Source organism: Eleutherodactylus coqui, chromosome 5, assembly GCF_035609145.1.
Source record: "Eleutherodactylus coqui strain aEleCoq1 chromosome 5, aEleCoq1.hap1, whole genome shotgun sequence".
NCBI lineage: Eukaryota > Metazoa > Chordata > Amphibia > Anura > Eleutherodactylidae > Eleutherodactylus > Eleutherodactylus coqui.
Genome location: NC_089841.1, coordinates 54,162,994 through 54,182,649, shown reverse-complemented (window position 1 = coordinate 54,182,649; position 19,656 = coordinate 54,162,994). Strand labels below are relative to the sequence as shown.

General features: G+C 45.7%; 1 protein-coding gene across 2 annotated transcripts in view; it reads left to right on the top strand.

Annotated features, from left to right (window-relative positions):
* The window catches only part of WDR7 (WD repeat domain 7), a 356,850-nt gene that overhangs the window by 33,548 nt on the left and 303,646 nt on the right, over nt 1-19,656 (top strand). For both annotated transcript variants that reach the window (XM_066602521.1, XM_066602523.1), the window contains exons 10-13: nt 7,857-7,998; nt 9,826-10,074; nt 11,646-11,866; nt 18,418-18,613. In XM_066602521.1, the coding sequence (XP_066458618.1) occupies nt 7,857-7,998; nt 9,826-10,074; nt 11,646-11,866; nt 18,418-18,613 (808 nt within the window). The remainder of the gene's footprint in view (nt 1-7,856; nt 7,999-9,825; nt 10,075-11,645; nt 11,867-18,417; nt 18,614-19,656) is intronic.

The window sequence follows — 19,656 nt, the reverse complement described above, 5'->3', positions numbered from 1 at the left end:
AACCCGTTTCGGCGCGGGACATCTCCTTTAAGCCCTGCTAAGTTAATTAAAAAAGTCAATTTAAATAGTGTCCAGGCAGCTATAAGTGTAAAAAAGTTAAACCTTTTTGAAAAAAATTAATATAAGACACTGTCTTATTTTCGGGGAAACACTATGTACACGATGCTTATATCTTCGGGCCTGGTTAAGGGCCTATTGACATTAGATTGCTGGCAGATCCAGCAGAAAGAACCTTTGCGGCACCTTTCCCCCGCAGCGGCGGTACCGCGTACGTAATCTCACCAGCTGTTTCCGTGAATTGTCTGCTAGTGAATGCCCAGCTGGAGGCGGCAGTAATAATCCGCCAACTTGTTGTTGCTTTGTATATATTTGTATTGTAACAAGAGTCTTTGTTGATAAGTAACGGAACCCACTTTGTGTATTTATTAAGGTTAGGCGGCGGCGGCGGTCACGAGGACGCAGGTGGTCTTTATGCCAGGCCTCCTATCAGCTCTGTTGCTGTGTGATAAGTATATCCCATTGATTAGTAAGTCTAAGTCTTCATTAGAGCGCCGGGCGGCCGCAGCACTCAGAAGACCGTCTTAAATGCCAACCAATTTCATCTGAAACAACTTAATTGCAGTTATTCGGATCTATCCTGTTCCTTTGTTTCAAGCTTGTTCTCGCTCCTTCTTTACAATGCGCAATTATTGCAGGATGCGTTTCATTCCGCGAGCCGCATTGTCTCCGCCATAATGGCTTTTTTTTGTAGACAATTGGCAAATTTTTCCAACAACAATCACCATATTGTTCATGAACAAAAATGCCGATAATGGAAAGAAATGACAGGAACAATCGTCATTCGCTGCTCATTCTGGCGGTAAACAATGAGAGCCAACTTCAAAGGGAGGACAATACCAGCGGCAAACAGCAGGGGGCAGCAACACAGCCGTGTAATCATCACAAGTGGGAGGAAAGTTGTGCAGCATTATTATACAGAGCGGAGATTCACGAGGAAGAACGGAGAACTTTTTTGTTTTGTTTAATGCTGACCTTAAAGCAACTCCGTGGGCCTGGAGAAACCAAGAAGGCCAAACCACTTCCCTGACTACCCGATGCAGAGTGTGCAGAGAATACATAGGAAGCCGCAATAAAATAGAGCATGCTGCGATTTTTTTTTTTTTCATCCGCGATTGGTTTCCGATCGTGCGCATTAAAAATCCATAGCATGTTATGAAAGGTATTGTTTTGGACTCCGGAGGTGGTTGCCTTTTAAAGGGCTGTTTACAAGGGCTCCTTCACACGGGCGTATTTGCTCTATATTGTGCGGATTTATGTGTGTTTTCACATATGTGAAAACACTCTTTAGAATAGTTATGCTCAACTGCCTTTACACTGTATTAGAGGGCCAGCCAGGACTGTGGAGGGACCTACTTACGGTTCTGGATTGCAGCCTGGAGATGGACTGGCCTGGGACACTTGCACTTAACTTCTGCTGCCTGTAGCAGCAATTAGCTGAAGAAGCTCCTGGTCATGCAGACTTCGCTGTCTGCTCTCTTGTTGCTGGGGATGGAATCCAGATCCAGCAGCGATCCCTACTCTTGTGTCCTCAGCCCTGAGGTTGTACAAAGGCAGGTCAGTGGAGTCTCTCTGTCCTCACTGCCATCACCCTCCCTCGTTCTCTCCAGCACCGCGGTGGGAGGTTACCTGCTTGTAGATGCTCAGCATGCCTTCCACTTCTGTCTTAAACTTTTGTGGTTAGGACCGAGCCGGCGCTATGATAGTAGAGCTGCAGCCCAGCTAGCGCTGCCTACGAAGAGGCGCTGAGGGAGATGGTCGTGAAGAATATTAGGGAGGTTTGGATGGCTTCTCACAGGACACACAAAATGACGTGGCGGGTCAGATTCGGCCCATGGGCCTTGAGTTTGAGTCGTGTACATTAGGTAGTCTGAGACTTTGCTGTGGCCATCTTTGTTTCTCCAGGCGTGGACGATCGCATTAAAGGGATTGTACTAGAACTACAAGTTATCCCCTGTCCACAGGATAGGGTTTACCTTGCTGAGACCCCCACAGATCCTCTGATTAGGGGTCTGTATCCTCCTGTCTTTCTCATGTGGGATTCCGGCTCCCCTTGCAATCAGGAGGAGATTGAATAGAGTAGGTTCAGCTCCCCCATTCATCTTTATTGGGCTTGCCAGAGATAGCTGAGCAGCAAACACTTGGGTATTTCTGTTTTTAATATTCTGTTTCTAAGGAAGCCTAGAAGCGTCCATCTCCTTATATAGCCCATCCGTGCTAAAGAATGATGAGTTGTGCATCCTGACATGTTAGTTGGAGCACCAGCTTTGTATTCGGCGGCTCTTGACTGTGTAGCTCCTGTTCATCGGAACAATTCTTGACATCCTCCTCTGACCCTTTTCGTCAGCAAGTTGTTCCCATCCACATGATCCCCTGGTAGTTTTCCTCCAATCACGCCATTCTCGGTATACTCTCCACACCACTGCACAATAAACCCCACGCAGTTGGCAGTGACATCTCGGCCTGGCTAGTCTAGCACTGATGACCGGCCTCGTAGGAAGTCGCTCGGATCGCTGGATCTTCCATCTAATGTGGATGTACACTGAAACTGATCCACGGAAAACGTGTCACGTGATTTTATGCTGCACTCTGGGGTCACCGGGAGAATTTCCATACTTGGAAGAGCCAATCATAAAAGCCGGGGGCTCTAAAAAAGAGGCTGTTTGTTGTATGAAACTTTTCTAATATATTCTGACCATGGGAAGTGCTATCCTCCTGGCCCTCCAATAGCCTGTAGTCCTCCGTTCTCTGCCTGTAGGCTCTCTCTGAATGTTCGGAAACCTCCTCCGCCTCCATTCATAAAGTAGTAAATGGAGGAGGGAGAGGAGGGGGATGCAGCTGCTGTCACCTGTCTGCACGCACGTAGGGCAAGGAAATCTAAAGTTGCACAAGCTAACAGAGGGATGAATGTGAACAACACCGCAGGGTCCTGACAACCTTTCTGGGTGCACCACCAATCTAATCCAATATTGTCTGTGTCTGTTCTGCATGTTGGGTACGTTGTTATAACTCTACAAATGACTCCGATTCTGTTCTACTGAAACCCAAACCCTTTTTTTTTTGTTTTTAACTGGCTAACAAACACAATACGAAGTGTTTTATTTTTGGCACAGATGTAGCAAATATTAACTTGACATTTAATGCATTTTGATAACTTGATTTACAGCACTGCAGTACATTGTAGTTAACGTGACGGCCGCCTCATCGATTGCTACATCGTCTGATCATTGGAGGTTCCCCTGCTGGAATCCCCACTGCTTGCTAACATGCAGATGCTTTGGAGATCCAGAATGTGACGTTGGCATCTGCTTTTCCTCAGAGGGCACAGGGTTGGTTGGCTTTGATTTATAGGAGTCATGTTGCTGTCTTCTGTTGATTACCACTAGACAACAGGACGAAATAGCGCAACTAGCTGCAACATTGTCCTGGAAATTCCAGCAAAGTGCCGGACTGTTGGCTGGAAATTGAATGGACCCCATTATAGTCAAAGGGGGTCTGTTCAGTGCCATTCAGCTCTGTCATGGGATAGATCCATTCAGCCAGAAGGTGCCGTTTTAATGTTCTCAGAATGGAGCAGGAAAACTGAAATCCCGAATGATGACGTGAACGAGCCTTTTAGGCTTTTCTTAGAGTCCTTCACAGATTCTATCATTCTTACCCACTTAATGAGGAACCGTCATGTCCTCATGGCAGCAGGGGCAGCTACATGGCCTCGCTGACTTCTACAATGTCTATCTTTCGTTTATACTCACCCCTGTCCCCCTGTATGGGCTCTTCTTAGATTCCTCTCCCTGCGCTGTGAATGCGTCAAGCGGACGGCCGCCACTGCCTACTGTCAATAAGTGGTCTGAACTGCCTACTTGACACAGTCACAGGGACAGGAGCCAAATCTACACCGAAGGCCAATGTGTAATTAAGAGTTTGTTTGCAGCGCCATCCAGGATCGGGGTGGATATTTCTGTTTGTGAGCCAATTGGGTTGTAACTTGTAGAGGCTTGGATCATAGTGGGTAAGGTGCTTCCATACCAAGACTCGCTATCATCCAAAACTGTACGGGCCGTGATATGAGGAGTCGTAAAGGGAAGTAGGGCAAATTCAGTAGGATGTGGCTACCTGGATTGAATTCAAGGCGCCATGGATGAAAACATATATTCCTTTTTATTGAGTCCATTGTCCACGGGTGAGTTTACATAGGACAACTCATTCGAATAGTCCCTAGACATAGTCGCTACAGCAAGTTGTTGGCTTATTAACGACTTTGGTTAGTGTGCTTTTACACAGAACAATAGTTGTTGGTGTTTGCAGCCGCTGAAGCGCACACCTCCCTGCAAAGTTTGTTGGCTAGTTGTGGAAAGACAAGGATCACTTGATTACATCAGATGATGATCAACCAATGACTATTTTTAGGTGAGCTAAAACTAAGCGACTTTTAAATCCATTATCGCTTGTCACCCAGTTGGTGGCCGTGTTCACACAGAGCAGCTATCGCTTACATTTGCTCGATTGAGCGATTATTTGGGCGATAGTTGTTCCATCATAACGCGTTTTGAAGCTTATGGCCTTTTCTTTAGAGGGTTGAAGGTGTTAACTAGAGATGAGCGAGTATACTCGCTAAGGCACATTACTCGAGCGAGCATTGCCTTAGCCGAGTATCTCCCCGCTCGTCTCTAAAGATTCGGGGGCCGGCGGGGAGCGGGGAAGAACAGAGGGGAGATCTCTCTCTCCCTCTCTCCCCGCCGCAACTCACCCCGATCCACTCACCCCACAGGTGTCTCCACACACTTTTTGCATGCTCTCCCCTTAAGAAGAGATGACACCCCTCTTGACCCACATCACAGGCCTCTCACTCGCCACGCCAAAAACCTACCGCACACTGATGAGGGGCAAACACCCCGAAACAGCAATCTGTGTATGGATTCTGGCTTGGTTTCCTATTTCAAATCATTGTTTTACAGACTTGTTAGTCATACATTGAGTTGCAGGAATGCTGCCATCCAATAGGTGGCGCTGCAGAAGTATTGTTCCATCCTCCTTATGCCCTTATTTGGTATTACCACCTATTTAAAAGTCTGATCCAGTAAAACAACACATTGTTAATCCCGTGCGGTGAACACTGTCCGAAAAACCCCACAATGAAAGAATTGCATATTTTGGGAGGTCACTCACCCCATCTGCAAGAAAATATATAAATTTAAGATATTTAATTTTTTTTTTTTTTTTTAGAAATAATACAAAATAAAACTATAGAAATGTTGTATTGTCACTGACCCACAGAAAAAAGATAAAATGGCGTTTTTGCTGCAGTGTGGACGACATAAAAAACAAGGCACACCCCAAATATGCTGTAACTGGATGACTTTTATTTTGCTCTGCTTGGAGACGGTTTTCAGTGTATTATACGGTACATTAACGAGTATCGTTGATGAATATAATTAGCAAAAAACCACGACGTTGATGGGAGAAAAAAAATACGTCTAGAAACGGCTGATCTAGTAAAATAATACATTGTTTATCCCCCAGCGTGACCGCCCTCAGAACAAGGAGAACATACCGACAGAATTGCACTTTTTTGGTCGCTCTTGTCTCCATGAAAACATTTAAGGGGGTTATCCGGGGACACAGGTTTGTTCAAAAACTTCTCCTGCAGTAGTAAGATAACTAGAGATGAGCGAGCGTACTCACTAAGGCAAACTACTCGAGCAAGTAGTGCCTTATTCGAGTACCTGCCCGCTCGTCTCTAAAGATTCGGGTGCCAGCGGGGGAGAGCAGGGGAAAGATCTCTCTCTCACTCTCTTCCCCCTGCTCCTCCCTGCTCACTCCCGCAACTCACCTGTCACCCGCGCCGGCCCCCGAATCTTTAGAGATGAGCGGGGAGATACTCGGCTAAGGCACTACTCGCTCGAGTAATGTGCCTTAGCGAGTATACTCGCTCATCTCTAGTGTTAACAAATGCCCCTAAGGGGAGTTCCTTGCATCATACCATGTTTTTAGGCTACAGACCTCGAAACGCCTTAGTGCTTGACTACATAAATAGGATTAAGGCCTTAATTAGATGCCCATATTTTACATCCGTGCGCTGTCTGTGTATTTCGCGTACAACACATAGACCCATTATAATCTATGCGTCTATAGATACATACAGGTTTTCATCCTGACCAATAGTCTGTGTGGAAAAAAATGGTAGCATGTCCTATTCTGACCCGTATCACAGACAACATTCAACGAAAAAAGTTTGGTACCGTGTTAGCCAGTAGAGCAAAATGTGATTGTTCTCAGCAAGAGAAACCAAGTAATCTTGTAGATATGATACCTTTTAATGGCTAACAAAAATACATGATGTTCTAGCGAGCTTTCCAACCTACTTGGGGTTCTTCCTCAGGCATTATTAAATAGATCCAAAGACTCGCCCATATAGAATATACACATACACATTAAAAGGCACAGACATGGTGTGGTTAATTTGCACTTAAAACAATACCAGAGGAGTAAATAATTAATTCACTGACAAGGGATGTGAAAGTTTTATGCTCTCTAAATTGGTGTTAAGGGGTCACCAGGCCAGCGTGTTATCTCTGCCATAGATTTCTTGTATTTTCCACCGATGTCAAAATCCCCCTCAGAGGTTCATTCCAGTTTTGACAGTATCAAAGATGGTTATAAACTTGTACTCCCAAATTCTGGTGTAGAGATTTGACATTTCCTTTTAGTATGGTAACTTTCATATGTTCTATACGTGACTAGATTAAGACATGCAATGTCTGCAGAGATCGGACAGCATACAATTAGGTGTCTGTGTGCTGTCCAATGCGAGTTGTGTCCGAGACTTTTGGGCTCGACTGGAGTACAGTCGTCTGAATACAGCCTAGTCCTTGGATTTTTGATGTAACCCTTTCCAATCCACTGTCTGACATCTAAAGACATTCTGATTGAAGGCTGTACAGCTTCCAATGTCAAAAGACGTCCGGCAGGGTATTCTTACTGTATATTACTGGCCACTCTGTTGTCGGGGGGCCTCTCCAGCATGTCCAATACCGCAGTATTGGCTCTAGCCAGCAGGTGGCGCCATTGTATAATGACAGAAAGAGAAAACCCCATAGGAAAACCTTGAATCCAAAATTGGATTGCAAAGGGTTAAATCAAGTAAGGCTGTTCCACATCCCATGGTTTCGTTGACCACCTTGTTGTGAAGAGCCCATACAGGGTAAGTATAAGCAAGACGTTATTGGAGTCGGCAGCAGAAGAGCTATGCAGCCGGCCTTGCTGATGTGAATACGAGAGAGATCCTCTTTAAATGACGGACACTATGGCAGTTAGTAGGATGTATTGTCGGGTCCATATGGGAAACCATGATGCAGATGTGAACAGCGCCTTAGAGGAGGGATATTTTTTCCCGCTAGCTCAGTGGAGGACGGGGCCCATACTGATCTTTGCTCCGGTCCCCGCTGATTTCTCTATACACCGGCAGCTAAGCTATACAGTGGTAATGCGGGTAAAGCCAACAGACTGTTGACATTCATTATAAAGCTGCTGATGTAACACTTTCATGATTGATGCAAACTGAAAAAAAACGAAGGGTCAAACAAGCTACCGGCGCCGTTCTTTGTGCGCTGCGAGTTACTTCCAAGAATCCCACTATTTATATTTTCCATTGTTTAAGCTGGGAGTTGGTTGAAAGCACATTGTATTGATTGCATTGTCTCCAGTGCATGATGTGTACTGGCAGCGGCGGCGCAGGCCGTGTTAATAACTCTCAGCTGTTATTATTGCTACTTACTTCTGGCACCTTTTCTGTCCTGCAGCTACTAATCTGCCCTCCGGTTACAAAGTTCTTCTACGGACGCCGAGTATCTTTCCATAAACTTCTAATTCAGGGCGACTCTTCAGGGAGACTCAGTATCTGGAGCGTCCCCGATGATCTCGAGCAGCAAGACAACATTGAAGGTGAAGGCTTAAACCGACAAGATCATTCTTCAGCTCGGAGATATCGCCGGTCTCCTCACAGAAGTGGTAAAGGGCTTATCTAAGAGTTGGAGAAATGAAATTGGCTGCAGGAAAATTAAAAAGAAAAACCAAAAAAAAAAACATTACTTGCCTATTAAAGGGATAATCCAGGGAAATCTACTTGCCTCAACCCAGCCCGGGTCCATCTGATTCCAATGGTGGGGCATGTGTATGGATATCGGTACTCGTGACGTCATCATAGGGGGCTAGCTGATTGGCTCATTTTAGTAACTAACCAAGCCCCTTATATATCTTTGTATCATCATGGCAGAGAAGGGGGCGGGCTTAGGTAATGAAATTAGCTAAATGACAAGCCCCCTGTAATGACGTCACCAACAACAAAAGGTCCATACCACTCGGGGAGCCTGGATGGAAATGGAGGTGGCGTCATCTCTGGGTTGGACTGGATTGGGTATTTCTTCCTCAGATAACCCCTTTAGATTCCCTACTGTTTCTGCATTGATGCTCTAGCGGTTCCTGCTGGCCTTTTATTGTGCTGCATTGATGAAGCTACCTACATCCATGTGACCATCCTTATGATAGGTCATTAATAATAGTAACTGTCCCTGAGAACCCCTTTAATCCTATACCAAGTCCAGCAAAAAGCTATATATCAATCAACCAATATTTGTAACTTTAACATCTTTTCGACCAGTGCTGAGCCCCTGCCATCACTATAGGGAAGATTTTCTACTGAAAACGCGCCAGTGTTTTGGCACAAATTGCCCTAGAAAAATAGTTTTACATGCTTTGCACCACATTTATGTGTTTTAGACACTTTTCTTTTGGAAAATCCGAAAACGGGTATGGCTTTATTGAAAGGGGAGTGGCTTAGCAGGAAAGGGGTGTTGCCAAATGCAGCTTTTACCAAAAAAAAGTACGCTAAAATTTGGTCTCAAAATTTATTGGAAAACCAGGTTAACTAATAGGTGGTATAAAGTTAGACTAGCTTGAGTTGCTGTGGTAACGCACAGTTTACAAGGATTGTCCAGTTTGTAAACTATCGATGATTTATCCTCCAAATAGGACATCAATAGTGAATTGATGGAAGTCCATCACCAAGGAACCCACCTGATCAGGTGTTCTCTAGGTTGCTGCACTTGTACACTGAGCTGATTTTTGCCGGAAGCAGATGGCTCCATTCATAGTGCAATGGCTGGGCTTGGTATGGCAGGCCAAGTTTCCATTTATTTCAATGCATGCTTAGCCTGCAGTATCAAACCTAGCCACTGCACTGGGGACGGAGCTGTCTACTTCCTACAGAAATCAGTTTCATGCATCGGCCCCGAGAACAGCTGATGGGGGGGGGGGGGGGGTTGGTTCCTGCTAATGGACACCTGGCAATCTACTGTTGACGACCTATCCTGTGGATAGACCATCACTAGTTTACAATTGGACAACCCCTTGAAGACTGTCTAGTCCAAGATTGCACTGTCTAACTATTAGATAGTATTAGCATATAAATCTGTCCGTATGTTTTCAGCTGGTGATAGTTGTTGTACTTGGCGAAAGGGATTGCTCTATCAGACGCTGTACTATTGGGCTCCTCTTCCCTTGGATTCTGTGTGAGATGCCCAGCTGTACATAGCACCATACTTAGCACAGAGCATAACGTTTCATCACTATGGACCCTTCATTACTAGACGGACCTGCAGGGGGAGCAGTGACTATATCCATATCCCATACATTGGATACAGCATTATGGCAGTTTGCAGTCCCCTTTCTCCTTCCTTACTTCTGAGCTCTGCTTTCTTCTCTATCTTTCAGGGTTACGAATCACTACAACTACGTCGCTGCAGGAAGCCTTTGACAAGCTCTGCCCTCTTCCTGCGGGCATTATCGATCAGCTCAGCGTGATGCCAAACACTACTGAACCTCTGAAAGTGACCGCCAGCGTCTATATCCCATCTCACGGACGTTTAGTCTGTGGCCGGGAGGACGGGAGTATAATTATTGTCCCAGCCACGCAGACAGCGATAGTTCAGCTCCTGCAAGGAGAACACATGCTACGGAGAGGTGAGGACACCGTGGAGGCAGCACTCTTCTCAGGAACCATGTAGGAGTAAATGATCCTGTTGGTATATTAGGGGGTTTCATGTGCAGCAATTCCCTAATATTCTTCTATGATTGGAATTTACTTTTATGAGTAGTAGTGATCCAATAATGATTACCGCTGAAGACCATCACTGCTTGGGATAACATTGCTGAACAGTCAATGGATGCGCACTATAGCAGTTTTGCAAATAGTTTTGATTAAAAAATCTGCTACGGTTTTGTGTATGCAGCTCCTGTGCAGACTTGGCGAGATCTGCGGATGTAGATCCACCGTACCACGCATTGGTTTGGCTTAGGGCTATATTAGTTGTAACGCAGGTGTTGCCTCTGGTCTTCACCCTTTAGCCCCACCAGTCGTGATATGGGCTTCGCTGCAGGATCCCCAAGCTGTTACTCTGGAGGGGGGTCCAAGTAATGGGGCAGTTGATGCTACCAAAGTCCATGGCGCGGTACCTGAGGGTGTGAACAGAGCTGTAGTCAAGCAATCTAGATTAGGGCAGGCAGCACAATTTCAGAACGAGGAACAAGCTGGAGATCCGGACACAGAATGGGGTCGTCCCGGTATAACAGACCAGAGGGAAGGGGGTAGGCAGCAGATAAAGTGGTCAGTATAACAAGCCAGAGTCAGGAGTAGAGAATCGGAACACACTGGATCGCGCCTTAACCCTTCAACTCTACAGGTGGTACATATAGCTGCAGGGTTTGTATGGAGCCGACCTGGTAGCCTGCTCCATACATGGCTGGTGCCCAATGACTTTGACAGCCAACGACTGCCTGCAACAGCTGCAATAAAAAAAAATAGGTGAAAAAAGTTCTAAAAAAACCCCTAGTTTTTAAAGATGCTTTATTTTTTCAACGTAGTGGAAAAATAACAACTAAATAAATCCGGCATTGTCATACCCGTACTGACCCACAGGAGCTTCCTGTAATTTTTGAGGCAGTATGTATGCTGTAAGAACAGAACCCTACCCCCTACCATTTGTGGGTTTTTTCCGTTTCACTGCACTTAGAAATTTTTTTAAGTTTTTCAGTACGTTATATTGTATGTTATTGGTCTCGAGCAACAGAGGGTACAGCATCAATAGGATTTCCCTGGAAAGCCTCTTTAACTTTTCCCCAGCCAGAGGATAGGTGGGAAATCTGCTGGGACCTCCACTAATCGTGTGAACAGGTGTACGATGGCCGCTCGTATGAACGAATCGGCTGAGCATGGGCGCTACCGCACTGTTCATCTCTATGGGACTGACAGTCAAAGTTGATTACAGCGGTCCCATGGATATGAAAGGGGAGAAAGCGCACATATGCAGCTGGCACTCCATTCATACAAAGGGACTTCAGCCCTGTTCTCGTGATTGGTGGTTTTTCCATCATTTGGACCCCCATCGATCCAATATCCTGTGGAGTGAGGAGGAGTAACAATCTTGGACAATGATCATTCTCCATAGAGGGGTTCACCCATCGTTCTCAGTATGCAGCCATCTTTCTGTAGTCTGATGATGGATCTGATGGTATTCTCTCCTCCGGTTTCTCAGGTTGGCCTCCTCATAGAACTTTACGCGGTCATCGGAACAAAGTAACCTGCTTATTGTATCCCCACCAAGTGTCCTCGCGTTATGACCAGCGCTATCTCATATCAGGAGGGGTCGACTTCTCGGTAATTGTGTGGGACATTTTCTCTGGAGAGATGAAGCATATCTTCTGTGTTCATGGGGGTGAAATCACGCAACTCCTCGTCCCACCCGACAGCTGCAGTGTAAGTATCCCGTGAAATGGAAAATGCGCAATATCAGGGAATCTCCAGCAGTGACTAATTACCGCAGGCTGGAGACCTGATTCTTCTGTGTTTTTACCTTATTTTGTATCGTGTTGTCAGCATGCAGTACACAGCTGTTTAGAGTTATGACATTTATCTACGTAGTACAGCGCCTCCTGGTGTTCAGTGCACGTCCACCTGATGATGGAACTGCTGGAGGACACACATGCTCAGTCTCTCTTCCAACAACCAGCTCTTTGCATAGTGATCCTCTGTTCACGGCTCTTGGTCTAATTCTCAGGAAGGAGCAGCCTCTGCACTACATGACAGTGTAGCTAAAAAGACTCCTCCTATAAGAGAAAGAAGAAGGGTATATTGTCAGCTGCCAGAGGGGGAAGGAGACTGATTATGCCTAGAGTCGGTCCGTAGTAGTATAGATCAGCAGCAGCACTAAGGGGTCATATAAAGCAAAAGATGCAGAAAAAGCAGTAGTAATAATAATAATAATAAGTAATGCTGAAAGATATTGCTAAGGCCGCGTTCACACAGAGAATTTAACTGTTTATTTTTTGTGGAATCGGCAACAATTCGTCATCAGACAGCGAAATGCATGTCCCAAAAGTTTATTCTAAAACAAATCCGCACACTAGTCTATACGGCGCAAAACATTTTCCTGCGTAGATGTGAAATTCTTGTTATTAAACACTTTTACATAACTACGTGTGATGCTGCTCGTTTTATAAGAGGCCAACATTACATTTATCCACCTTAGGTCACCAAAGTTTCCTAAAAAAAATTCCCCCATACAGCGCAAAAATGGCACAGCCCCAAACCTCACGGATAAGCATAGCCCTATGCCCCTTAAAAATATGCGTAGCGTAGCCTCGGGCCCCACTAGAAATATGCCCCACAAGAAATATACCCCACAGGGAAATGTAGCCCCGGGCCCCACAAGAAATATGCCCCACAGGAAAATGTAGCCCCAGACCCTCAGCGGAGCATAGCCCCGGGCCCCACAAGAAATATGCCTCACAGGAAAGTGTAGCCCCGGGCCCCACAAGAAATATGCCTCACAGGAAAGTGTAGCCCCGGGCCCCACAAGAAATATGCCTCACAGGAAAGTGTAGCCCCGGGCCCCACAAGAAATATGCCCCACAGGGAAGTGTAGCCCCGGACCCTCAGGGGAGCGTAGCCCCGGGCCCCACAAGAAATATGCCCTGCAGGGAAGTGTAGCCCTACAGGGGAGCGTAGCCCCGGGCCCCACAGGGGAGCGTAGCCCCGGGCCCCACAGGGAAGCGAAGACTCCATGCCCGACAAGAAATGCCATAAGACATCTGTACTGTGTCTCCTACCACCAACCCTTGGCAAGACTATGAAGCTGCCGTGTTGCGTGGCACTGCCACCTGCTGGTCGCACTACTTGTGTCTTCTGTACAACAGGAGAGCTGATTACTGAAGCTTACCATGTAGAGGAGTTAGGGCTGCACTTGTGGAGCATGCTGTGTAACTTGTGGCACTTCAGCTGTTGTGTGGGGCAGCATGGTGGCTCAGTGGTTAGCGCTGGTGCCTTGCAGTGCTGGGGTTCCGGGTTCAAATTCAGCCAAGGACGACATCTGCATTAAGTTTGTATTTTCCCCTTGTGTTCGTGTGGGTTTCCTCCCACAGTCCGAAAACCTATAAAGGGCTCATTCACACGGCTGTGTTTTCAGTCAGTATCATGGGCGCCTTTTTACGGACAGCATAAACCCCATTGATTTGCATTGGGGTATTCAGATGTCCATTTTTTATGCGTCTAAAGAAATACAACCTCCATCTCACAGACCAAAATTGTCCATTGAAAATTTATGGCATTGTGTAAAAAAAATACGCAGTTGCTTGTGTATTCACTAATGTTCACGTGAAAAAGGCAGGGAATACAGATGCGGAAGATGCTTGCACACCAAAAATGCATATATACATACAGTAAAAACAAGAAATCCAATCTGCTGCAAAAAAAACACAAATTTCTGCTGCAACTCTGCACTAGTATATCCACGGTGATGCCTGCAGATATTCAATGGGGAAAGAAGGGATGTGGCCATTCTATTTATTATTTTCACAAGCCGATTTCAAATTACCGTCAAATAGGCTGCAGCAAAAATAATAGGATGCGAATTTAACTTGCAATACACGCGTGGTCCGCAGCAAGGCTTCTGCCATGATGATACATTCTGCCATGTATATGGCCAACTTATTTCGCACTGCTTACACGTAATTTATTTATTACCCCCCCCCCCCCCCCAGCCAGCAATGGGCATAATCTGTGTGTTGTATTTGCAGCGTGTCTTCATATGGATCGCCACCTATTGGAATGCTGTCATCCAACAGGTGGCGCTGCAGAGGTATTGTTCCATCTTCCTTATTTGCATAAATTACCCAGAGGAGCGTGCATGGCCATATAAGTCTCCTCCCTCACCTCTCAGGTGTCTTCTCGCACCCTTTCTGGGTGCTCTCCTTGGGGAGAGATGATGCCATCCCCCGACCCACTCACCCCCAGGTGTCTCCACACACATTTTGGGGTGCTCTCCTTAAGGAGAGACGACACCCCTCTTGACCCAATTCATATGGATCTGCATGAAAAGTGTTGTTTCTTATCTCAGATCTGTGTGGGCACGCATCAGAAATTCCACACACTGATTTTGCCCATTGGCGAGGCTTAATGTGCGCGGGGATCCACAGTTAAAACCGCTGTAGAATAGCTGCAGATTTCTGCTGCAGTTTTACAGGCGGATTACATGCAGAGAGTTCTGCAGCGGAGTCTGCCGGGTGAACATACCCTGATAAGTCAATATAAATTGTGAGCTGTCATGGGGACAGCGCCCGTTGTAAGTGATAATCTGTGTACAGCGCTGCAGAATATGTACCGTCTTCCCTGAAAATAAGACCTAACCAGATAAAAAGCCCTACCCTGATTTTCGGTAGGGCTTGAAATATAAGTGCTACTCCAAAAATACACCGTAGCTACACAACATGGAAAAAAAAGCAATACTTGTCTAGCAGGTGCCATTTGGATCCCCCCTGCTGCGCCGCGGTGCTCCGGCATGCCTCCGTGCAGTCCTGAATGCCAACGGAGCATCTCTCGTTGGTTCCGGGGCTTAAATACCCTGCCTCCAGCAAGCGATTGCTCTGATTGGTTCAGAAGTGCTGTGTCAGTCAATTGGAGCAGGTGCTCAATGAACTAATCACAGCCATTCATTGGATGACATCATCGAACGGTTGTGATTGGTTCATGAGCGCAACGTCAGCCAATCAAAGCCGGCGCTCGATGAACCAATCAGAGCAATCGTTTGCTGCAGGCAGGGTATTCAAGCCCCATCAGCAGTAAGAGATGCTCCGTCGGCATTGAGGACTACACAGAAGTCTGCCGGAGCACCACAGCCCAGCAGGAGGGACCCGAACGGCAACTACTAGGTGAGTATAAGACACCCCCCAAAAATAAGACCCTGTGCCTCTTTTGGGGCAAAAATTACTATAAGACAGGGTCTTAGTTTTGGGGAACCATGCTATGCACTATAGAAAGGAGTGCATAAAGAAAGTCCAACTCCCTCCATGCTGAGAGTTGTAGTTGGACAACAGCCGGCACCCTTTCACAGTGTCTCATTCTTCTAATTCAGGAAGGAAGGGGCTGCTTCGTCTTTCCGTTAATTAGCGGCAAACCACTGCTCTCTCTGCTGGTATCTATCACTGCGACCGCAGCCCGGCATAATGCAGTCAGCGAGATCTCGATTTGATTATCTCAATTATCGTCTGTTATAAGAAAATGATAATAATTGTCCTAAACGCCGGCTAATTAAAAGTAAAGAGCTCCAGTTAATTGGTTATTATAGATCGCAGTGCGTCACCAGACGGATCATTTCCTCGGGTGTCCGCTTTATTTTCATCCTTCATGGCCACAAAGAAAAAACCCGGGATAAATAACCCCGAGCTGTCATTTGTCACATGGTAATGCATCCGAGCGGGCGCGGTACACCGGCCTGAGTAATGGGCGGCGGGAGCAGAATGCGCCACTGTTCCTGTAAAGGTCCGTCTGCAAGACAAATAATATGACAGCAATAATGCAACATATAGAAGATTAAATTCATTACTATTAGACAAAATCGATGGAGAATATTTAGCGAGAAGCTTAATTTTTGCGCAGTTCGATATTATAATTCATTATGTATCATTAAGTCGTCTTGTCATTTACATTCGCTGAAAACCTTAATGAACCCGAAGAAATTAATAGACAACAGGAATTATAAGTAAAGATCGATCTTTTGTAGGACGCTTTTGTTCTCTGTTATCAGCCACTGCCAGTATTTCTATGTACTGCAGTACAGTTTACCTAGGGCCAGGTAGTGACTTTGGCTAGGATACTATTGCAGGACTTAAGAGTCACATGACTGTTCCGTGACAGATTTTGGGGGAAAAATGCAGCAAAGCTGACATGACTTGTGTGATGGTTGCGCCAAATTTACTTTTACCCAGCGCCATTTTTTCCGGTAAAATACTGGCGTTCGTGTATAAAAACTGTTAGGCTGTGTGTTTCTAGCATGTGGTGCATTATGATTAGTGTATAAAATGTGCGCCTTTCTTACAGAGTTGACACAATTTTCGCCATTTAGCGTGATAGTTTTTGAAAGTAAATCTGGCAGTTTTGGAGCATTTTCTGAACCTCCGTGCTTCCCATAAACAAATATCCAGCTTGGATCCTTTCTTTGATCAGCAGCAAACCATAATTTAGGCTCTGTTTATAACGGAACCCACGAATCTGTCTGATCTGTCGCACGGCAGACACAAGTGGCGCTCAACGAACCACATTGACCAGTTATAATTATTGACAGTGCTTACATACAACCTTACATGCAACCACCTCAGAGATTGCTGGGAGAGATTTATTTTCAATGTGTGCAGTGTATGGAGACACCATAGCAGCAGTCTACACCCACCAGCTCATAGACAGAGAAGAGATCCTGCTCTCCTATGTGTGCAGTGTATGGAGACATCATAGCAGCAGTCTACACCCACCAGCTCAGAGAGAGAAGAGATCCTGCTCTCCTATGTGTGCAGTGTATGGAGACATCATAGCAGCAGTCTACACCCACCAGCTCATAGACAGAGAAGAGATCCTGCTCTCCTATGTGTGCAGTGTATGAAGACACCATAGCAGCAGTCTACACCCACCAGCTCAGAGATAAAGAAGAAGATCCTGCTCTCCTATGTGTGCAGTGTATGGAGATATCATAGCAGGAGTCTACACTCACTAGCTTAGAGATAGGAGAGCAGGATCTCTTCTCTACATATGCAGTGTATGGAGACATCATAGCAGCAGTCTACACCCACCAGCTCAGAGAGAGAAGAGATCCTGCTCTCCTGTGTGTGCAGTGTATGGAGACATCATAGCAGCAGTCTACACCCACCAGCTCAGAGAGAGAGAAGAGATCCTGCTCTCCTGTGTGTGCAGTGTATGGAGACATCATAGCAGGAGTCTACACTTACTAGCTTAGAGATAGGACAGCAAGATCTCTTCTTTACATATGTAGCATAGAGAGACATCATAGCAGCAGTCTACACCCATCAGCTCAGAGAGAGAAGAGATCCTGCTCTCCTATTTATGTAGTGTATAGAGACCTCATAGCAGCAATCCACACCCACTGACGTAAGAGATGAAGAAGAGATCCTGTTCTCCCATGCATGCAGTGTATGGATACTTCATAGCAGCAGTCTACACCCACCAGCTCAGAGATTGAGAAGAATAGATGGGTGCAGTGTATGGATACTTCATAGCAGCAGTCTACACCCACCAGCTCAGAGATTGAGAAGAGATCCTGCTTATCTGTACAATGTATGGGAGACAACATAGCAGCAGTCTGCCCACCAGCTAATAGATTGAGAAGAAGATATCCTGCTCCCTATTTGTACACTAGAGATGACATATCCGCAGTCTGCACCCACCAATTCAGAGAGATAGAGAGGAGATCCTGCTCTCCTGTGTGTACAGTGTATGGTAGATGTCCTAGCAGCCAGTATACACCCACCAGCTCAGAGATAGAGAAGAAGAGACCCTGCTCTCCTATGTGTATAGTGTATGGAGACATCATCGTCTACACCTACTAGCTCAGGGAAAACTGAGAATAAGAGATGGAGCCTGCAGAGGGAAAAAGTGATGATAAATACAGGACACAAGTCTTCAAATCACCAAAAAGAGTGTCCTTCCTCATATACACACAGCAGCTTATTCTGAAAAGTGCGGGTACTCTTTAACTTCACTCTAGGTCTATACAGGGGATTTGAATTTCTGTATCAGGAACATGGAGCTCCGACTGATACACTAAGAAATATACAGATTTTTAGTCCTATTTAGGTTTTTAAAAAAAACAAAGAAAAGAAATTCTATCCAAGGGTTTGCATTCATTTTTCTTCAGTTCCCCTTGTGTGTCTTTTTTGGATGAAACCCTTTTCTGTGATAGTTTTCTGTGCTTATATTGATATCTTCAGCAAGTGAATGAAAGTCTCCTTTGCTTCCCATTGCAGACACGAGTGCAGCATTGCATCTGCTCGGTGGCCAGCGATCACTCTGTCGGTCTTCTGAGCCTGAGAGAAAGAAAATGCATCATGCTGGCGTCCCGCCATCTCTTTCCCATCCAAGTCATAAAGTGGAGACCATCGGACGACTATCTGGTGGTCGGCTGCTCAGACGGCTCTGTCTATGTCTGGCAAATGGATACCGGTAAGATCATTTCCACAAAGTACAATTACACTGTTCCACCCTTAAAATAGCAGCGTGTGCTGCGGAGTCAGACGGCTTCTTATGGCAGGACGCGCCTCAATATCGCTCAATTATTCATTCATTAAAAGAGCATTTCCCCTTAAAATGATAAAGAAATCACCAGTAACTATGCAGCGTCGCCCTTTTAATATTTTATTCAGCTTTTTAATGGGTAAAGGGGTTGTGCCAAGTCATAAAGTTATGCCCTAGCCACAGGAAAGTGGATAACTCTATGATCAGTTGGGGTCCGACTGCTGGGACTATCACCCAAAAGCAGATGTACTGAAGGTCCCTGCATCAATAGAGCGTTGCTGACGGTTCCTGCATGAATGAAATGTAGGTCGTTCATGTCCATTGCTGCTCCATTCATTTCAGTGCTGAAGATTGCCAAGCTCTTCAATTTCCAGCACTGTCATTGAAATAAATGGACCTGAAGCATGCATGGACAACCTCTGCTCCGTTCATGCCGGGTTCCACTGGACCCTCATTTTCAAGAACGGTGAGCGGTCCCAGTGATCGGACCCCCATCGATCATAAAGTTAACTCCTGTCCTTTGGATAGGCGATAACTTTAGATCTTGATCCATCCTATTGAATGTATAGTGCCAAAATAGCGATAGTAGCTGGGTACTCAGTGCCTTACAGCGTTGAGAAGTCTTTTACAGAAGCCAGATAAATAAGTTTATAGCGTACACGACAGCATTTCCACTCTTTAGGGCAGTGAAGGTGATAAAGATTGCATGCTTTAAGGTGTAGTGCAGTGAATAGGTTAATGTTTTCATCTCAGCTGGTCAGTAGCAGGTGGTCTAAGGCAGAGAAGGGGTTTATGTCTGCATTCTTGGGGTCTAAGGCAAAAAAGAGTTAATCTGTAGCGCAAGAAAGGTTTATGTTGGCATCCTTGGGTGTCCAAGGCAGAAAATGGGGGTAATGTATACATACGTGGTGGTTTGTAGCAGTGATATGGTTAATTTATGTGTCCCTGGTGGTCTGGGACATGGAAGGAGT